The sequence below is a fragment of the Stigmatopora argus genome, chromosome 7 (genome assembly GCF_051989625.1).
Source record: "Stigmatopora argus isolate UIUO_Sarg chromosome 7, RoL_Sarg_1.0, whole genome shotgun sequence".
NCBI lineage: Eukaryota > Metazoa > Chordata > Actinopteri > Syngnathiformes > Syngnathidae > Stigmatopora > Stigmatopora argus.
The window spans coordinates 14,485,912-14,506,775 of record NC_135393.1 but is presented as its reverse complement, the minus strand read 5'-3'; the positions used below and the strand labels follow the sequence as shown (position 1 = coordinate 14,506,775).

General features: G+C 38.8%; 2 protein-coding genes across 9 annotated transcripts; both read right to left on the bottom strand.

Moving 5' to 3' along the window:
- Positions 1–351: 351 nt before the first annotated feature.
- Positions 352–9,195, bottom strand: iqce (IQ motif containing E). 8 transcript variants are annotated; one of them, XM_077606257.1, is made up of 22 exons: positions 8,880–9,195; positions 7,702–7,784; positions 7,477–7,607; positions 6,854–6,893; positions 6,636–6,788; positions 6,236–6,319; positions 6,104–6,171; positions 5,867–5,980; positions 5,319–5,369; positions 5,152–5,222; positions 5,003–5,075; positions 4,896–4,936; positions 4,670–4,821; positions 4,223–4,278; positions 3,592–3,851; positions 3,454–3,516; positions 3,014–3,121; positions 2,853–2,939; positions 2,455–2,632; positions 1,601–1,722; positions 1,239–1,366; positions 352–881 (listed from the first exon to the last, which is right to left on the bottom strand). In XM_077606257.1, the coding sequence occupies exons 3-22, from the start codon at positions 7,525–7,527 to the stop codon at positions 772–774; spliced, it is 2,010 nt and encodes a 669-aa protein (XP_077462383.1). In that variant the 5' UTR covers positions 7,528–7,607; positions 7,702–7,784; positions 8,880–9,195; the 3' UTR covers positions 352–771. The 8 variants fall into 8 exon arrangements, with proteins under 8 accessions (XP_077462383.1, XP_077462388.1, XP_077462389.1 ...); XM_077606262.1 differs by having other exon boundaries at positions 6,104–6,159; XM_077606263.1 differs by having other exon boundaries at positions 6,636–6,776.
- A 2,748-nt stretch (positions 9,196–11,943) lies between these two features.
- tnpo2b (transportin 2b) lies at positions 11,944–20,696 on the bottom strand. Its single transcript, XM_077606055.1, has 23 exons — positions 20,496–20,696; positions 19,843–19,942; positions 19,647–19,722; positions 18,693–18,842; positions 18,507–18,613; positions 18,282–18,415; positions 17,851–17,932; positions 17,564–17,686; positions 17,140–17,258; positions 16,979–17,039; positions 16,723–16,894; positions 16,256–16,408; positions 15,636–15,861; positions 15,392–15,563; positions 14,420–14,614; positions 14,175–14,333; positions 13,924–14,011; positions 13,634–13,828; positions 13,348–13,423; positions 13,162–13,261; positions 12,988–13,062; positions 12,724–12,856; positions 11,944–12,088 (listed from the first exon to the last, which is right to left on the bottom strand). The coding sequence occupies exons 2-22, from the start codon at positions 19,939–19,941 to the stop codon at positions 12,749–12,751; spliced, it is 2,670 nt and encodes an 889-aa protein (XP_077462181.1). The 5' UTR covers position 19,942; positions 20,496–20,696; the 3' UTR covers positions 11,944–12,088; positions 12,724–12,748.
- Between the last annotated feature and the right edge of the window lie 168 nt (positions 20,697–20,864).

Below are 20,864 nucleotides of genomic sequence, written 5' to 3'. Positions count from 1 at the left end.
AAAAAATAACTTCAAGAAGTAAACATTCACTTTTGTCCATTATGAAAAAAAATCTCTTTATATTTATTAGCACGTCGAAATATTTTATTTCCTAACAAAAAGTACATATTTCGGGTTTTCTTTGAGGTAAACTAAGAGCAAGTTTCTCCTATGAAATATAATCATTTCATTTCTTCAACGTGCCCTGGAAAATACATACATTTTATTATATTTTATATATTATTTCTATATACCTTTTAATGAATAATAATGATCAACACAATTAAAATCAAGAGAAACATAAATACACTGGTTATGGCCCCCAATAATGCTGTAAAAAATCATTAGTATTTGAAAAAGAAACGGCGAAAGTTAAGCAGGTGATTTTCTTTTTATTAGATATCTCCCTTAAATTGAAATTTGAATACCATATAAAAACATAGAAACTAAGTTCAAATGTTACAAAATAAACATAAAAAAACACCGAACGTAGTCCCTAAGTAGCTGTGATCCATCTTTTTTTAACAATATGGGGTACATAAAACTTTTAAAAACATGTCACTAAGCATCAATCATCTTTCCAGTGTGGTTTACTCAGTACAAGAAAAATAACATCTTTATTGCCATCAACTGTGATAAGTAAATTTCCACATTTTTAGGCACTTTAGAGACAGGAATGATGGATTTCACGCAATTGTTTTCGCTGCCATCAGGAAGTTCAGCGATGAATTCATGGTCCATAAACATGACGCAATAATCCAAGGGTTCCCCAAGCCTGATTTCTATTTGCAGTCACATGATCCTGGCCTCTCTTTTTCTGCGAGGGTAGGACTCGGCCACGATGATGTCGTCCGAATCGTCGGAGTCCGTGTGCTCCGAGTCGGCGTCGACTGCATCCACCTCTGATTGGACAACAACAAAAGAGTACATGACAACCGGAAGATAAGTTTAGGCTCTCTCTCCCCACAACAAATTGCTAAAGCTGTTTTGTGTGACATAAACGAGGGGTGACAGCTACTCCTCAAGTGATGCATTGATCTTACACTTCAAAGGTGTGCCGCAACTAAATGCTGCCCCCGTGTGGGGTGATCACTTAGGGGAAAACTATTTAGTTTCTATTTATCTTCACTTCACTACCCATTAAAAATCAGTTCAGAATTTTTTCAGATGGGATTACGAGTTTGTATGTTTGGAATAATTTATGGTGGAAATGAAAAGTAAGAATTGAGCAAAATCAAAAGCCTCTTTCCCTTTCAAACCTTTTGGCGGCGTCAGCGTTTTGGGAATCCTGGAGATGGGCAACCGTTCTTCCTCTTCATCCAGGCATGTTTTAACAGATGCTGCACCTGTGTTGTCTTCAAACTCTGATGACGCTCCCCCTTGCAAACTGTTTCCAAATAGAAGGGGGTTTAGTTGTTACAAAATCTAAGATCTGTGATAGTAATTTGTTCTAAAGACAATTACTGAATAGAAAAGTATAAGAAATATATATAAACATTTCCCTGGTGAAGAACTGGAGTCTATTTATTAAGTCATTTATCTGTTATATTTGGTGGCAGTATTCTGTGCGTCTTTTCTACAAAGGAACTTGGTGTACTTGAGTGTGCAAGTGGTGTTTCACCTTTGTGCAATGTATTGAGTGCGAGCTAGGTGGCCACGGAACGCAGCCTGGATGCTGACAAGGGAGCCTTCGTCTAGGGTCTCTCCATCCTGTGGAACGGTGGAATCTCCAGCTTGAAGAACCTGAAATGCAAATCCAATGAGACGTCAGATGAGTAGTTGAATAAATCGTGAATCGCAACCACGGTGCCAGCGGGGAAATCATTTGACTGATTTTCATTCACTTTATTGAACAAATGTTAAGAGTAAACACGTACTAGGCACATTTATTCACAAGCTGCCAGGGCGACAATTGATGCCCGGGCATTCCATGGCAAAACGTAAGCTAATTCCACAGCCGGCCGTTAAACTGAGTTTATAACAGCTAATAGTTCACTTTCATTTGCTGACTCTCACACATTATTGTGGAGCAAACTTACTGCCATTTATTTGCACTACTGTGACTGTTTTATGGTGTTGTGTAAATCTCTGAGAATGCATCAGTGTCCCTTATTTACACTATTTACTTCTAACTGTATTTTAAAAACATTAAAATGCTTCAGAACACTTTAGTAGACTCAATAAATGGTAAACCAGTAAACACAGTGAATAAACAAGTTGTTTGAATAGAGTAATAGACATATTGTTCTATTTTTTTTAGACAGTCACTAAAAGTTCTCCTTTAATAGTTACTCCTGTTATTCATGGGTGGACAGGAATGAAATTTGGCAGGCATATTTTAAGTATGTATAAGCATCCTATTTCTCCTTTTATGTCAGGGGTGATTAATTACATGAATTAATAGCAGGATTCTTGTTGTCTTTAAGTTCTGAATTGGCCAATGTAGTTCTTTTGGATTTTTTTTTTTAAACACACCTCACTTGTGGACTTCCTCCTAAAGACAGGGTTCTCTGGATCTGGCTTCAGACCTTCCTGTCCCTCATCATCTTGGTCAACACCATCCGCCTCATCATCGACAGCGCTGGCATCAAAGGATTTGCTTCCCCTATCCTTCAGAGACTGGACCATTGCCCTCAACTGTCTCAGCTTCTTTCTAAGAAAGAAACAAAAAAGGCCATCGTTTCATGCTCGTTTTTAAGATGACAACAATTGGAAACTATTATTGCTCCATGTTAGACATTTTGCACATTTTGTTTAGAATTTAAAACAGTTTAGATATACTGTATAATGATTTAGTCAAAACAATTATATCCTATATTTCCCTTTCAAAATGAGTTTTCATCAGTTGTAAGTAAATGGAAAGACAATTGTACTCTTGCTTCTGTCGTTCTTTATGCATTTGACACCGCCATTCTTCAGCCTCTTGTTCTTTTTCGAAGTTCAGCTGTAGCACTTCCTCCCTGCAAAAGGCAAACACAATCAAAATGGAGGCAAAGTTGACGTCATGCTTGGGGTTGTACGAGAGCCCACTTACCGATGCCGCCTTTGCTCTATTTCTCGGTTGCTGGTCTGCTCAATTCTCCAGCTTTCCAGTCGCTCTTCCAGCTCCTCTTTTTCCCTCCTCAACCCTTCGACTTCATCGCTGAGGACGACAACGCATATCCTCAACAACTAAAATATTAGGACAGCTTTTAAGACTTTTCATAGTGACTTTTCATTTTTTTCTGGACCACCGGCAGATCACACTGAGAATATTGACTAGATAAAAAAAATGTGGATCAGTGTGAAATAGCATGTAAATGAGATATTTAAAATTTTTACAAGGTGTACTTCAGTAAATGTCACAAGAGCCAAACTAGGGGGAAAATGCAAAAAGCCCAAAAATATGGTATAGTTGAATTTTTTTTTTAAAGTTAGTATATGAGAAATGCTAAATTTGGTGTCTGAAAAATAGCAGCCACACGTTGGCCATACTTGTGCTCCTGCCGTGATTTTTCCTCTGCTTGCTGTTGACTCCGTAGCCACCTCACTTCCTCCCTGAAAACACAAAAAAAAAAATCCCAATTTCAACACAAAATAGGGCAAGAGCAAAGACGCTGTGTTACCACTCACTCATTATTGGTCAGCTCCTCCTGCAGCTGCGTCCTCTCCGCCTCCAACTGCTCCAAGCATCCTTTTAGGCCTGACACGTTGTCTTCCTCAAGGGTCTCTGTTACCGCGTCCACAGTGTAGACAGACATGGTCTGGATGGCCAAATCCAGGCACTCAGGTAGGGTGGTCTGAACCTCCTTTTGCTCAACGGCGGAGGACGGGGTTTGACAAGGCTGGTCCAATCGATACCTCGCTTTTAGAGTATTTCTCTCTTCCAGCCTCTGATTGGACAGAGAATTGCAATAGCACACAAGGGTACATTATACTTTTAACTGGGCAAAATGGGTATTATGAAACGCTGCCAAATGTTTTCAAAACAATTCTCCTAGCGATTTTTTTTGCATCATCAGAAAATATGATATAATCAAAGCGCCTATAATATGCATCTGGGAAAAGAAGGCACAATTAAATGTACACATACTATATTTTGTGTATTACAAAATGTACTTTCTATTGTTTACAGGTTACCTTGTATACTGTATAGCAAAAATAAATGCATGTAATTGGTTGCTTGTTTAATAAATTTTAAAATTGTATGAATTGATTGAAAGAATAAGATATTTTGGAAAAAACAATAACAGGTTCAACTGACCTTCTCCAGTTCAAGCAGTCTCCTCAAAAGCCGATGTTTGCTCCATTCTTTGTATCCTAAAACAAACATTAACAAATTTTTAAATTATATTATTCTAGTTATACTTATTCAAGCAAAGAATAAAAACATTGGATAAAGTTTAAACAAACTAAACTCTTCCTGTGGACAGCTAAACACTTCTTTACAGACTATAAACCAGTACTTTTTGCATCCAGCGCGGTTTACATAGAGATTTTTAGCTTGGTTTTATACAGCAGTGCTGCTTATATATAAACAAATACGACTATTTTCTTGTCAAATTTGGTGGGTCTGGTCCATAGTCAGGTTCACCTTATTGTTCAACTATTTATTTCCAATATTCTAGCATTTAGCAAATTGAAACCTCTACCTTTGTTAGATAGCCCCCATTTTGTCTGCTATCTTTTCAACTTTAGAGTGCATGCAAACCTTTAATGCCAGCGGCGGGACTCTCTGTGTCTAGCTCCTCCCTGAACTTGGTATTTTCCAGTTGCAGTTGCTTGAGGTCCTCGGACAAACGTAGCACGGTAGAGCTCAACGCCCTCTGTTGCTTGCGGAATGCTTTACTCTCTGATAAACCGCTATAATGGGGCGGAAAAAAAGTATAGTATGTAACAACAGAAAACAGAATATCACTAAGGTAGCGTTGGCAAACCTTTTCTCTGAAGCATCCAAAAGCAACCTCAGTCTCTGGATCTGAAAGATGAAGAGGCGTATGAAATAATGTGACTTATCTGTGAAAAAGCGCCATTTTTTGATTACCTCTTCATAATAGTTCCTGATAGTTGTCCTCATCTCATAGAGGTTGGTGGCCCTTAACTCGCTTTGCAGGTTACTGTTGTACAAAATGTCATTTGACTTTGACCATAAACATCATAAAGAGCAATATGCTGAGTTCTGTAAAACGTTACCCTATGGCGGTTTCCCTTTCTCGACATTGCTGCTCTAGCTTCAGTATTCTCTGCTTCAGCCCATTTATCACCTGTGCGCATGGACGCCATCTTAGATTAGGATTAATTTTAATCATTAATAATATTTTTAAAAAATAACTAAGTTCAGTTGAAAACATGGAACTCACCACACTGCCCTCATGCTTCTTATCCACCAAACTGCGTATGTACTCGGACCTCTGTGGCAATATAAAAGGTTGAAGAATGTATTCAGTCTCATTGTGTGGTATAAAAAAAAAATTAGACTAGACTACGGCTATACATTTTTTTTTAGACTAGACCACGACTATAAATTTTTTTTAGACTTGACTACGACTATAAAAAATTTTTTTAGACTAGACTACGGCTATAAAAATTTTTTTAGACTAGACTACGACTATAACATTTTTTTTTAGACTAGACGACTATAAAAAATAGACTGGACTACGACAATAAAATGTTTTTTAGACTAGACGACTATAAAAAAAAAATAGACTCGACTACAACCAAGTTAAGATTATCATAAAACCCAAATCGGGTGGACATTTTACAAGTAAAGCAAGCCAGAAGGTCGCAGAGGTTAAAACAAGATAAATGACTAAAATAATAGTCCAGTAGTACTTTGTTGATACATGACAAACACAGAGGCGTAAAGTTTGCATTCCAAAATGACCGCTTAAACATACAATTACCGTACATTGGTGGGGTCAAGGAGCTCCTCCAACTGCTTTTCCCTCTTTACGTTGTCTTCCTCCAGGCGCCGAAGTTTGACTTTCATTTTCTGGTTGTCAGACTTCTGCTCGTGGAGACTCTGCAGCCCATAAAGAGTTATGACTTATATAAGAGCCAGACAGCATCATACTTAACTAATGAATTGCTCATTAATTTTGTTTTTGTGGCACTGCCCCATATATCGGATTAATGTAAGGTTTACCTTTTTGAGGAGTGTGATCTCATTATACATCTCTTCCTTCTCTCTGGCCACTGTAACTAAGCCGAGACCAAAAGAATAACCTGTTAGTAAAGTCAAGGCAGCTCTGGCTTCCTAACTAAAGTCTCCACTTACTGTTGTGCGTCAAACGATGATATTTTCTGGTGGGCAAGGTATGTCTAGGAAACTCTGTCGTCAAGTCCCATTCTGATCTCATTTCTTTGAAATAACAAAAAAAGAACATTTGCACGGGTCAAGAAAATTGTTAATCTTGTAGATTTTTTCTCAGATGCAAGTTGAAACAAGCTGATTGTAAGTTGCCAGTTAAAAAACAACTACCAAAAATTCTATTTTCCCAAGTTAAAACATGACTATACCATCATTTTACCAAATTTTGCAAATTGTAAAAATACAACTATTAAATCAGGAGTACTGTAAATGAGAAAAACTCATGGTGTTTGACTACAAAAAAAATAAAAGGGTGTATGTATGTATGTCTCCAGAGGAAGCCACGCTGGTGTTTTGGAACATCTACCGTGGTGGTTGCTGAGGGACGTGAAGCGAGCCGGGGCCATCTCTCCACCGGGAGTGTCACAAAAGGAAGCCCTCGGCAGCTTCCAGGCCGATAACGCCACTTTCCTGTGGTTCATACTAAGGCTGGAGCGGTATGGGGATCCTGCACAAGAGACTGGTACATTCACTAAAGCCTTAGTTTATTGTCTTATTCAAATCCAATTTTAGACTGAGACTCACTGAGAAAAATGGGAGGCTTTCCTGATTTCTTTTGTTGTGTCTGAAAAATCAACAACAACACAGGATAATAAAACATTTAGAAAACAAAATAAGCACTCATTTGCTATGAGACTATGTACATACAAAGACCATGCATGCTCTCTACTAACATCAACTTTAGCCGACGAAAAGTCTGTGTGAGCACAACATTTTTTTGCGTTATATTTTGACAAAAAATTATAAAATGATGCAATAAAAAAAATTACATTATTTATTTTTGCATCACTCGAACTGGAAGTTTTTGAGGATCTGCAAATATCAACATTTGGTGACATTAGGTCAGTGAAAAATTTGATTTTGGAATCATTTTGGAAGTTTATGTGATTCTTGCCTATAAAACCTTGACGAGAATGACTATTGTTAAAATAGGTGACATACTATTTTTAAATAAAAATATTTTTAGATGGTATATTTTGGTAAATATTTTTCGATGCAAAAAAGGTTGGGAAACACTTATATAGTGGTCCTTTGGTTTAGGACATTAGTCTAAATCAACTTAAAACCTTGGGAACTACTACACAATATAAAACAGCACATGCAGAACATATACTAGACTTAATAATGGAATGGTTACTCCAACTGACCAGCACCTCAATGTCTTCATCTGTTTGGGTGTCACTCGCCACCGTTGACATGATGCGGCTGACAAAGGTGCACGTTAGATGGACATGTCAGCCTCTGGTGGTGCTCGATGGGACCCGGAGACAGGAGTAGGCTGTCGAGGAAACAAAAGTTAGACAAAAGTGCATCACTGGTCATTTGTGGCGACGGTAAGACAGGGCCCACAAATCGATTTACGGGCATTTTACCATGTCACGTGTATTTCCTGGTGGCAAGTCAAAGCTTCAATGGTGGAACCACTACAGTGGCTGTCAAAAGTTCTGTCAACATCCTAGATAGCAAAAACAAAAAATATGCTGACAATCAGAAATTGCTCTTCTAAAAGGCCTTCAAGATCATGCTCATTTTGAAAACAAAATCCCAGAGTTTATAAATTTTATTATTCATTAATATAGTGAATGTCCGATAATATTATTCATTAGAGAAATTGATTTTTTTCCATTTTTCTACTGTCCATATTTCTTCCACATGATGGACCTTGGCAAGTACTACACACATTTTCCATGATCTGACCAAGGCAGAGTGATTTCCATGAAATTAGTTTTGAAATGTGACACAATTGTACAAAAATGTCTTTTTTACTGACCCAGTTTAGAAGTGTGAAAGGCAAGTGCCATGCATCGGGGTCATAATCAACAGGTGCTGTACATAACTTTAAAAAACATGTAAAACAAGTCAAATGAGAATCAGTGATTTGATATGCCATCAGCCTTAAAAAAAAGCCTCATAAATAAGTATGTATCAGCAATACTGGTCATGTAATCCCTTTAATTAATGCCAAAATGTGCACAATTTTCTCCACACCAGCAAAATTGTTGGCCAATTTATGTATCGATTGATGTGTAAAATATTTATTATCCCAGATAATACCTTGAAATAATACTTGGGACAAGTAGATGAAAAATTGACGTGCACGTGATACATTTAAGGGCAATATGACTCCATTTGGTGACAGTCTGGAGCCCTCTTACTGTTACCTGTTGAAGTTTTAAATTAAGACGTGCATTCCATCCGTCCGGTAAATCATGTAGCATCTTATTTTTGACTGACAGGTCACACAATCTAAAAATATAGTTTCATAATTATCATTCAAGCCTTATGTTCTCAATCACTCCACCTTGGACTAAATGATACAGTAGTAAGTGGTTCTTAACTCTGGGAATACTTATGTACTTGCCACTCAAAATGAACTGTGACGTCATGGCGAAACGGCCCATGGCGTAGTCAAGGCAGGGAATAAACATGGCGTCACTAGTTTGTATCAGACGTCATACTTCTATTATTAACAATTTGTTGTCAACGAATTATAGTTTTGAGCATTTTTTGATTAAAAGACTTTTTAAAAATATAAAATAAGTAGCTCTACCTGCGTCGAACTTGTTCTTCATTTTCTTGCACAACAGTACAATAGCATCGCTAGCATTTAGCCGTTCCCAATTAAAAAGACTGTGGCGTGAGCATTAGCATTACCACTGATCCACGGGCCGTGTCACTTTACTTCGTATTAACTCGTCCACGATGCTTGTTTAAACGATGCCGATGCTCCATGCTGTTGTTATTGCATCTGCAAGTGGCAGTTACTTTTCTTTTCTTTTTTTGCCTCAGTGATGAGGTTACTTGTTTTACATCGGGTCGTCTAGCAACCAGCCGACCGTAAAAATACACGGCAAAACCGGAAACACCAGAACCAAAGATTAAAAATAAAAGCATTAACTAATAATGACGTTTTAGCCTAATAATGTGGAAGTTGTATCTATTCAATCATATATTTTTGTTGAACGTAAATAACAATAAAAAAAAACATAAAACAAATACATAGAGAATTATATGGAACATTCGGCTCATACTAAATCTATTGTGAAAAGCCCAATTTCTATAAACTTTTCTAGCTTGTTGGCATCACTTCTCCTCTACTCTTTTTTTAATTGGCCAACAGAGCAGAAAGGCAGGATTTAAAGTGCCATTCTCGAATAGAATGAGGGGAAAAATATGAATCATAAACGGCCTGACTGGGCGTGACCCATGAGTGACAAATGGAGGGGGCATGTAATCAAATAAATGTCTGTCAGAGATTAAAACACTTTTGATGACATGCTTTTTATATATACTAATATCAGTAAGGCAGCATTTACCAGTGGATTTTTTGTATTTGATATACAAAACAAGAATATCATTGAGAAATATGGAGTTCACAATGTGGAATGGAATAATTTCAGTCCACATTGCAACTTTTTTTTTTAGACTCTTAATATATGTCCATAATTTGAAGAAAAATGGAATCCAGTTGTGAAATTGACAAAATATATATACAATTGGACTGGATTTTTGTCATAGTGTGTCTGCTAACTACTATAAATGTCACTTTTCAACAGGTGGAGATGCCTAACCAAAGTCATCAACACAACAAAATGTATCATTTTTTGCACCAAACTTCATGCTCTTTATTGTTATTTCAGAGTATGACTTTAAAAATAAAAATAAAGAAATAAAACATCTCTATTAATTTGTTCCCATCTATTTGGCAGCAGTTTGGAATATTTTCACAACAATAAGCCACTAAAATAAAGAATACATCCTTTTTTTATACCAATTTGATTGCATCAATAAGAGCCAAATGGGGTTTGGATTGTCTTATATTTTAATATATAAAGATATTTGAATTGCAACGGTCACAGTTTAGGTCAAATAGAGTACTGGTGTCAAACACTAGCTGTTGGAAATCAAACTCACTTGCAGTGAGAAACATTGTGAAATTTACCATTTCTCTCACTATTTTATCAGGAATATTGCTTTTTGTTGGTGTCTTAGCTTTTTTTTAAAGGGGCACTGACATATTTATCAAGCATCCACTTATGCAAAGCAAAACTTAGCAATAACACAGGTAGGGAACATGCTCACAGCGGAAAACGGGCAAGTACCGGTACTCTCCCTTAAAATAAAAATCCACTTTCAGTCATCTGACATACGGCTTCAAATTACTATCTTAAACATGCTTAAAGGCAAATCACCTTCTCATGCATTATCTCTTGAAACATAAGCACGCACACACTCAGACAAGCAATATGGCAAGGTTAGTCATTGTAAAAGTGCGGATTAGTCGCAGTTTCACAAATTTGATTTTATTTGCCATTTAGTGTTGGGATCTTTTTTTTTTTTTGCAAGTCAAAGACACTTAAGTTCACAGTGCAGAATGACAGAACACTGACATTAGGATAAACACATTCTATGGGTACGGTTAAAAAAAACAATAAAGTAAATACAAATTAGGTCAAATAAAATAAAAAGTGCAAAAAACAACTTTAACAGTAACTGAAAAGGAGCATTTATGTTATTGTGTAATTTTATATATAAAGAAAACATCGGTAGCAGCAAAAAAAAAAATGTGGACCAGATGTGAAACGTCAAAAGACATTTGCGTAAACTATCAATATGGCAGCAAATGGATATCAATACAAATGTAGAACGGAACACATACATGAAGTCGCGCGCACACACATTATCACAGCTAACAGGTGGCAAGGACATTGCGGTGGGAGTCAAGTTTAAGTTCAAAACGGTACCATGTCAAAACAAAGCACAATTCACGAGTGGACACAGAACGATGAAGGGTTTTAAAAAGTCCACATGCACGCACGTCAACGTATATACACACACAATTCTAGCCTTCCTAAACATAAGCAAGGGCGCGATTCTATGATATGGAAAAACCAAAAAAAATTGTTAGCCCTAACCCTCCCTTCATGGAGGAGCGATGCCTGTGAAGAGACACAATAGAGGCTATTCTCTCTCTTCAGATCAGGTAGAAAATTGACAATAAATGCCTCTAATGGAGAAGTTGTGCGAAGCAGCACTGTGGTCAAAAATGAAGGTAAGAAAACATTGATGGCAGATAGTGAGGTTAGTTTACAGCGATGTGGAAAACTTATTGAATCCTATAACCCCGGAAAGTATGACATCACCCTGACAGTGAGTAGAGTTAAGACACCCGTCCGTCTCTGACTGCATGCTATAGGTTGTAAAAAGTCTGTAGTATAGTCAATTCCAAGTGCTGCTTGTGCAGCATAATGTGCAAGGGTTGAGTCTATAAAGGTCAGTCAGTCTTGTCTCATATGTCCGTTGGTCAAGCTACTCTCGCGAATAAGAATCCTGATTTAAAAAAAAAAAACGCAACTATTCCTGTCCTGGCAGCCCGGGAACACGAATGCCCGTGGCGCGTATATTCCCTGCCTTGTTAATGAAGTCCCTCCCTCTCGTTCCCTGAACTCTTCTGTCCCTGCCTCCCTCCTTTTCGCCACGCTTGCATCCATTTCTATTCATTTCTCGGTGACTCTTTCTGTCCCTACCAGTTAGTTTTTTCTGTGTCGGGTCCCTGCCTAGTTAATCTAGAGGTGTCCCCCCCTGTCCCTCCCATACCCTCCCGCCCGCCCACCCTCCGTCTATGGACAAACACATAAGGGCATGAGGGCCGTCCTTCAGGGGGAGCGGCCGTAAGCGTCCCTCTCCCTCCCCCCAGATCAGGGCAGTGCAATACACAGATGGATGAGTTTCCCATTCACCCTCCTCCTGCTGTCTCACCTGAACACAAGACAGCAGACAAACAAAAAAATCATTTTTTTTTTTTTAACAAAAGCAGTCCTACACAGTAAAATAATACATACATTCTACCTTTTTTTTTTTTCAAATAAACAAATGGATGTTATGTTATCTGTCCTGGGAGTGATCTACAGTGAAAAGTGGATATACGTCAATGTCCTTTTGCTATTTCTTAGGCTGTAAAGTTGCTTTTTTTCATAATGGCCCTTTGGCTTACACTCAGTGTGACCTTTGTATCTTCCACAGTTAATGCAACTGTTAAGTCTACATTCACATACGCCCACATACCCTGTTGTTCTGATATTAGTTATGTATACATGATGTTCCCGTATTTTGATCAACTAAAATTCCCCCCCAGAAATCCCACTTAAACTCCAGTCAAACTTTTTTTCATCCATTTGTTTGCAATTCATAACCCAAAAATATGGTAACCACCATATACATGTTTTGTAAAAGACTTGATTTTTATTGGATATTTAACAGCCCAATTTAACATTTTTAGGGCTAGTTATGACTCTATATATGAATATGGAGGTAACCTTATTTCAAAATTACATGTATTGTTTCACATTTGTATTGAGTTAATCAACTTGACATTAAATGATTAATTAAGTCACCTCTTGGATGTTTATGGAGGCAAGTTTATACACCGTAGCAAGCCCCCAGTCGCTCCTTCAGCAGAGGGGGGAACTGCTCAGAGAACTGTTGCCAGTTCTCTTCCCCAACCTGTTCCTTAAATCCATGCAGGATCTTTTGGGAAGAGAGTTACCAATTGATTAATCAAAAAATACTTTGTAATGGCCGACTGTCCATGACTCACAACAGTGGAACTTTAGTACATAAAACTCCAAAATATATCTGGGAAATGACCAGTCCCTCACCTTATAGAACATATCTCTCAGATCATCTTTAGGGTTCACCCAAGAGGCAACTGCATCACAGAAGAAGATGAAGTCCTGGTGGGGGAGGTCAGGGAAATCAACTTTTTGGTAAGTTAAAAAAAAGTTTCGAGCAAAGAAAATGTCCAGAATGTTAAAAAAAAAAAGAAGCTTCACCTGCACCACACCCCCTGGATTTACACCAATCATCATGCAAATTCCCCGGAAAGCAGAGTCTTTCTCTTCATTATCTCGAATGTTGCGGAGTGACGTACACCTGACACACCAAAAAATCATTACCAACCAAATTCCATGTGTAGCGTATTTCCAAATCCAGCCAGATTTCAACGCTCAGAGTCTCACCACGGCCGGATAAATTGGGGCAGCATGGGTGCAACTTCCTGGGGACACACGTAGCCGAGTCGTCCGATAGTGATTGCTGGGAAAGAGCAAAATATGTCATTTAGATTGCCTGTAAATTCCATTTTAAATGGCAAAAGAAAAGAAAGTTGACTTTTTCACATCAATACAATGCAGTGAATCTTGTAATGCAGTAATAGCTTCTAATCCAAATAATATTTATTTACTAGTATCAAAAAGGCAAAGAAAACAGCAACAAACATGCTGAAAAATTCTTTTAGATACATACCAGTGTTTTCTAGCAGGGTCTTGGGAGTGTTTGGTCGATTAATGATTTCAACCAACTGGCTCAAAGCCATCGGAATGTACGGCTGCATTTCCACACCCATCTGCATACAAATCTCCCCGATGGCCCAGGTGGCATTATTGCAGACAGAGATAAACTCTGGGTTCAGGTTGGTTCCCAGAATTGGCATGAATTCAGCTTAAGGAACCCCCCAAAAAGGCAATTATTGGATGAAAAAAAAAACATGAAAGTAATGAAGTTCTTGTGCATTTTGACTCAAGGGAGAGAATTACCAATGCAAGGTTTGACGTGAGGGAAACAAGCCTTGGTCAAGTCGCCCAGTAGAGCAAATGAACTCTGTCTTACTTCAGGCATTGTATCCTAAGACACAGTTACAAATAGTAATGCACATGGAAAAATATACTTCCACAATATTGTTCTTACAAAGTAGCTACGATTTACGGCAAAATAAACTTTCCCTGTCTAATAACGTGTACAAATTGCTAAAGTTAGCAGTTCAAGTACATGAGGGTGTTGCTCTCACCTGCATGCACTGGAAGAGTAGAGTCATAATGTTGCTGTGAGCCACAAGTTTGTCCACGTGTCCACCCAATCCTTCAGCGAGGCCACTCAGAAGATCCAAAGCCACAATCATGAAGTCCTTGTCAGGTGCCTCGTACTGGTCGGGCTGCTGACTATACATCTATGAAACACAAACAAAATTGAGGAAAAAAAACCTGACTACAAAAGGAACTTTTCTTTAAAATTCCCAAAGAACGGTTGACTCACCATGGCTTGTGCCAGGGTCTTCTGTACCAGCGTGACACAACGCTGGTAGACAGGCTCGCAGTAGGGGAGGAAGCCACTCTGCAGAGCCGTAGCAACGGATGACAAACACTCCAGCAAGGGGAAGAGATCTTTATCTTCATCCTTCAGTTCATTCCACTTTGAGATCAGGGGAGGCATCAACTTTTGGATGTACTCCTAAAAATAACATTTTTTTTTTTAAGTTAGCGGAAGAGTAACATATGAATGATCATATTTTCCATGCTATAAGGCCCAAATGAAAGACTATATAACCCGATGCACCTTTATAGATGGATCAATATTGGTTAATCATTGGATGAAATTCCCTTTAGCACAGCTCCATCGAGTTGATTTATAACAAAACTCCTAATCACTACACCTCCATCTAGTATATAAGATACCCCCTATTACTACTACTATAACAACACCTACGACAACTACCACAAATCTGTCCAGTGAAAGTATAACACAATCCCCTACTACTACTGCGTGTGTTAATCCGATGCGCCTTATATGAAACAGTTTAAGATAGGCCTTTTAGTGCGTAAAAGAGAGTACAGTAATCCTCAAATATCGCAGTTAATGTAGACCAGACTTGACCGCGATAATCGAAAAATTGAGAAGTAGGGTCACCCTTATTATAACTTTTTTTTGTTCAGTGCTGAGTCATAGTAGCAAGAGTGGCTTCCGCTTATGAGTTTTAATGTGTATTTTCACATTTTTATGAACTTTAAAAAAATTAATGATTAATAGCGGAAAAAAATGCATAGTGAATTTGCGATAAGTAAAGACGCGATAATCGAGGGATTACTGGGGTGTTGAAACCGAGCAGGAATGGTCCAATTGTCTTTTTAAAAGCAGAAAACTTGATACAGCTCAAGTTTTGAATTTCAACATACTATACGAGCGACCATAACGAGGCGAGTCAGTACACGCGAGGGCTTTTCGGCTTACAGGCTGGTTCAGATGGTGTCCGACAGAGTCCGCTAGGGTTCCTATGGCATCATAAAGAATGAGTAGATTCTTGTGTTGGTACTTTCCAAAAGCGAACACCAGCGTGTCCAAGATGAAGCTGAGGTAAGGCACTAGTTCTGTGCATGCCTCCTCCTCAAGGGTAGCAAATGCGCTTTAGAAAATAAGAACGGGGCAGGTGAGAAACTGGGAGCAGTACATGAGGTCACCTTGGCCACATTCTTACCTGCAGGCTGCCTCTTGCACCCTTTTATTCCCATCCAGGATGCGTTTGAGAAGCTCAGTCATGAGAGGTTTGAGGTGAGCGTCAGGGGGCTGGCTGACTACCCAGTGAGCATAACGGCTAAGGGTCCAGCATGCGATGGAACGAACCAGCGCCTTCTTGTCGCACAGACATTGGATGAGATGGGGGATGAGTTCTGGCAAGTAAAGTACCATCCCCTGCATGCATCCTTAAGACAAAAACAAATGTTTTAAATGGCACATCCAAAACAGTTGGGTCAATTAACCGAACTGTTTGTCAAATAACAGTTTTGTACGACTTGTGAAAAAAAGAATATTCATGTACTGTTTGCATATTTATTGGGAGGCTGTAAAGATAAAGAAACAAACCTTTCATAATATATGACTCAATTCAGGTAAATAAAAGATTCTCTTAATTTGAATGGTTCTTTATAAACATGAATGGGAAAATTCAATACAACACGGTATCTAATAGCCATAAATCCAAAGAGGATCACCAGCACCATCTAAATTATATTCATTGATAAGCCTCTTTATTACTAGCATTCTCTACTAGAATAATATGGATGACAGTAATAGCAGCATGTAGACAGGTGGTCTTACCCTCAGCAATGGCCCCCAGGACAAGGATGCCTGACTCCTTGATCACCCAGTCGGGGTGGAAGAGCAATCCTTTCAACAGGGGCAGCAAATGAGGAAGCAGTTCTTCTCGGAACACATTAGCCAAAACATCCAGTGCCGCTGCCGAACATTTCCCTTAAAGATGAAAGAGATCCGATTAAGATTTGAAATGTTAATCAAGTAACAAGACATCATGGTGAATATACCAAAGAGTTGAGGGCAAAAGAAAAGGAAAATAATTTTGTGTTGGCATGCATGTGTATTTTCCCCCACTGACACCCAACAATCGTGCCAAGGTTCTGTGAAGAAGTGCTCGCGAGCTCCATGTGGCTAACTGACGCTAGACTTGATTGGCGGACAATGTTGGTTATTTTTTTAGTTATCGACCGATCACTGATCCTCCATAATAAATGAAATTGTGTGTCGTGTGACGCCTTTACGTCACTTACTTAGATTCCAATCGGACAGCGTATCATCATCGTCGTCCTCGTCATCATCAATGTCTTCTCCCTCCTCCCCCTCCCCTCCTTCGTGCTGCAGAGTCACGGTGCGGGACCTGTGGAAACGAGGTTTGATATCTTGCTCGCTGTCTGGAACGGCCTCATCTTCCTCCACATCACCCTGGAGAAGAAAACATTGGGAAATGAACAGGAAAGCAGTAACCGAATTCAAAAATGCATGCCACGCTGGGGATAATGGCCTTGCCTTTAGAAGAATAATATCAATTTCAGAGTATTTCATCCCATTCACCAAGATCGGTATGAGTCTGAAACGAAAAGTGTAGACAGACAAAAGGCATTTCTTTAACATCAGTTTGAAAATCGGGCAATTATGACTTAGTCAGCCTATTGTGCGGCATAGCTTACTGGACCAAGTGGCCAGACAGGGCCTCTTTACAGATTGGTTGCTCAGCTAAAGTCAACCAAAATTCACAGGCCTCCAGAGCCACGTTCTCATCTGGGTCTTGTGTCCGCTGCAGCATGTACTGACGAGAGAATGTTGATGATGAAAACCAAGAGCATCACAAGACTCGCCAACTTACTACTATACGGTGGTACATCCACTTAGGAAATTAATTGGTTCCAAAAGTGGACACAGGACAATTTCAAAATAACGGATATTGTAAATGTATTTACGTTTCGGGGGATTTCAATACTTGGATCTTGTTTTCCTATATTGGAAGAGTCATTTGCATAAAGTATTTCGTAACCTGAAAATTTTGTATTTAGAAGCATTCGTAAGTAGAGGTACCACTGTATGCATGTATGGGAGGCTGACCGCAAGCCTCACCTGGATGATACTGTGCATATGTGGGATGAGCCGGTCAATGCGGACTTCCAGGAGCATGACCAGAGCTCTACACACGTTCTTCCGCACTTCACTGTCTTCGTCACCAGCCAGCGCGAAAAGACTCTGGATAGGAAAGGGGGAAAAGACAATGAGGCCATCAATCTTTGTATAATGGTGAAAAATGGGAAGGTTTGTAAAGAGAGATTATGGATTGAGTTCCCTACAAGTTTGCTATGCTTGATCACAATTCAAAAACTCAAATCAGGAAAAATGAGCAAAGTACCAACCTCAATAAAGGTGTCTATGTTATCCATCAGAGCCTGAGCACGGCTAATGATGAACTGGTTTACACATGCTATAGCGTGCGACCTGAATGGGAAGATGGCAGAATTCAGTTTAAAAACAGCCTTATCCTATCAAGGGTCAATTTCAAGCTTTTTCCAGCATCTTTCAGAAAAGGTCATTGAAATCTGTCCATACTTGGAAATATTGTTTTTCTGAAATAACATATGTTATCTTGCAATAAGCAATGTTATTTTTAACTCACTAAATGCATTATTGTCTTTAACAAGCAAATCAGTCTGTCATTAGTTGTGGAAACACGGTTGTAGCTTCGATCAATAAATTAAAATCTCTACAGCCCCATTTCTTATTCATAACAATTTTCAGGACCGTCAAGCACAAGTGGAAACCCAATTAACATGTCATTCAAACCAACCTTATTTTGGGGCTGCAGTGTTTAAAAAACTGCAGGAATTTAGGAATCATAATGTTAAGTGGTCTGTTCAGTGCGTCGCTGTCCAACAACTCAGAAGAGTCTTCGCATATCTTTTGCAGAGCTCCGAAAGAACCCTGAAAATGTAAAAGCAAACCACGCAATTGATGTGAGAGATTTCTGTACCAACAGCTTTATAGTTTGTAGGTGCTACCACGCCAATCTGACCTCACAGGTGTTGTAGTCCTCCGAATTCAGTAAATTGCAAAGCTGCGGCAACAATTCTGGCCATGCTTGCAGCTCCCCTTTTGAAGCTATGGTTGTGATCAAGATACCTTAACCACAAAAGAAACATGTTGAACACAAATGCCATAAAGTAGCAGTCTGACACACTGACTCTATTACAGCACCCACCAATAGTAGCTCTGATGAGCGGGGAAGGATCTCCAATATTGTTGAGACATTCTCGTTTAATAAAGTCGGCCACATTGGGAGGGAAGTTCTGATAATGCGCCTTAACGTTGTTTTTCAGTATCAGGCCACTGAGCGAGCGAGTGGGCTCATCTAGAGAAAGAGATGACAGTATATTGTAAACACAACTATTTTGGCCTGGTTGTCAAAAGCACACCAGAGGTAGTTACTTGATGGTATAGTTCATTTTTTTGGCCCAACTGGATGAATGTAAAGACTTGCATAATGGAACGGCACAATCAGCTGATTTGACTTTTTTCTAGAGCAGCAGTCCCCAATCTTGTTGCTCCAAATTTTAATTCCAAAATTGTAGGTTTGGGCGATATTTTTGGAGGAAAAATATTCCTAAGAAACGCGTTTAAATTGTATTCATGATCAATAACATCTCATAAAATTGAATAAATAAATATTTGTTCTCATCATTGGACAATCTATGGTGTTTTTGTGTTTGTTGTTTTTATGTTGGGAATAGAAATTATTAATTTAAAATTCCCAGACTGAAAAACACTTGTTCAGTCTGGGAATTTTAAATTAATAATTTCTATTTTCACAATTTGGCAAAAAGCAATCACAAATATCTATTTGGCTCTTCATTTTCTCAAATATTTATACGTATATATTTTAACTAGACCTAAAAAACATGCAGGAATAACCTTATATTGCTGAACATCCAAATCAGTCTATGAAATTATTTCATAAAGGCCACTCAAAAAATGCATTATTTTGACCCTATCAATAATACGAGCCCAATACATTAAAGGAGAGAAAAAGAAAATATTTTGTACGCCACGGCGTAGTGACCCACTTTGAATTTGAACATATGCAATTTGCGTGCATCCATAAGAGCGATAAGCAAGTTGAGTTGAGGTTATTGAATAAAACGATAAAAATATTCACCCTCTGACTTTAGGCTTGTGAGGACAAAGATGAGATAGTTGTTAAAATCTGGAAACTGATTGAGTTGCTCCAGTTTCTGTAGACTGCATTAAGGAGTTCTTACAGAATAGTTAGAATTTTTAACAGGGGTGTATATATACAAACAAACCCATTCTGCATTCTTTTTTTAAACAATCTAACAAACATGAAAGGATACTTCTTGCACTGCTCTTTGTGTTGCCGTGTCTGGAGACTGCGAGTCCTTGAGAAGCTGCAGAACTTGTTGGAGACTTTGCTCATCGGGTTGCCACTCCATCCTGAAGAAAAAAACAGTACACCATTAACAGTGGTGCAAGCACAAATTCTGTGCATTAAAAACATGCACACCTAAGCACAATGTAGAGACTACAACGATAATGGATGACATTAACATTACTGTACATTACATTTGGAATATCCCCATTGTGACGCAACCAGCATCGCCATGTTAGCTTACAATTATGGGCGGTTGATGTGATGGTATTAGATTATAAAATAGCAGTTATGCGTCAATAGGTTATTTGAAGTATGCTATGAGGTTGAAATCGTGATCCGACTAATCTTATAGCAAGAGGCCCGGACGACACGGGCACCGATTTCCGACGAACCAGCAAAATTGTCGTTGCAAACCTTAATACGAAAACTCATTCGTTAACAACCACTGCGGCACCTTGACAAACTACGGGGCTTTAATTAAACTCACGCCTATGTCGAAAACCTAAATGAAGGGTATTAATATTCATTTCAGAACCGTCCCAAACCAAAACCTCCGGTAGCTAGCATGTAGCGCAGCTAGCTAGCATCTTCTTGAATGTGCCGCGAAATTGTTACCTGCCAGTTCCGATGTATCGATCGTTCGTTTGTGTAAGCAATCCTGTGGCTCCACAGAAAAAACTAACATAAACGTCATATAATTACGATCTGTGGAACCGAAAAACAACTTCAACTCTCAGGAGCTTCCCGAGAGTGCTGTGTTGCTAGCTGTGACAGAGATTGCATGCCTTGCAATCAAGCCGGTGATCGGCATGAACACGTTCGGCTTCCGTACTGGGCGTTTCGTTGTGTAAATACTGTCAATAGCTCAAAAAATCTGAAATAGAATAGCAATGCACCCACTTCGTGGTCATCTGAAGCCCAGAAGTTATTTTCTCGATTTACATCCAAGTATACGTTCACCCCGATTTGATCTTATTTATCTTT

Coding starts and splice junctions, on each gene's coding strand:
- tnpo2b (XM_077606055.1), bottom strand. CDS start 19,941: ATGGAGTGGCAACCCGATGAGCAAAGTCTCCAACAAGTTCTGCAGCTT. Junction 17,259..17,563: donor ATATGCACAGTATCATCCAG/GTGAGGCTTGCG, acceptor TTCTCTCGTCAG/TACATGCTGCAGCGGACACA. Junction 12,857..12,987: donor TGAGAGATATGTTCTATAAG/GTGAGGGACTGG, acceptor TCTTCCCAAAAG/ATCCTGCATGGATTTAAGGA.
- iqce (XM_077606257.1), bottom strand. CDS start 7,527: ATGTCAACGGTGGCGAGTGACACCCAAACAGATGAAGACATTGAGGTG. Junction 6,789..6,853: donor AAAGCCTCCCATTTTTCTCA/GTGAGTCTCAGT, acceptor TGAATGTACCAG/TCTCTTGTGCAGGATCCCCA. Junction 1,723..2,454: donor GGAGGAAGTCCACAAGTGAG/GTGTGTTTAAAA, acceptor TTTGCATTTCAG/GTTCTTCAAGCTGGAGATTC.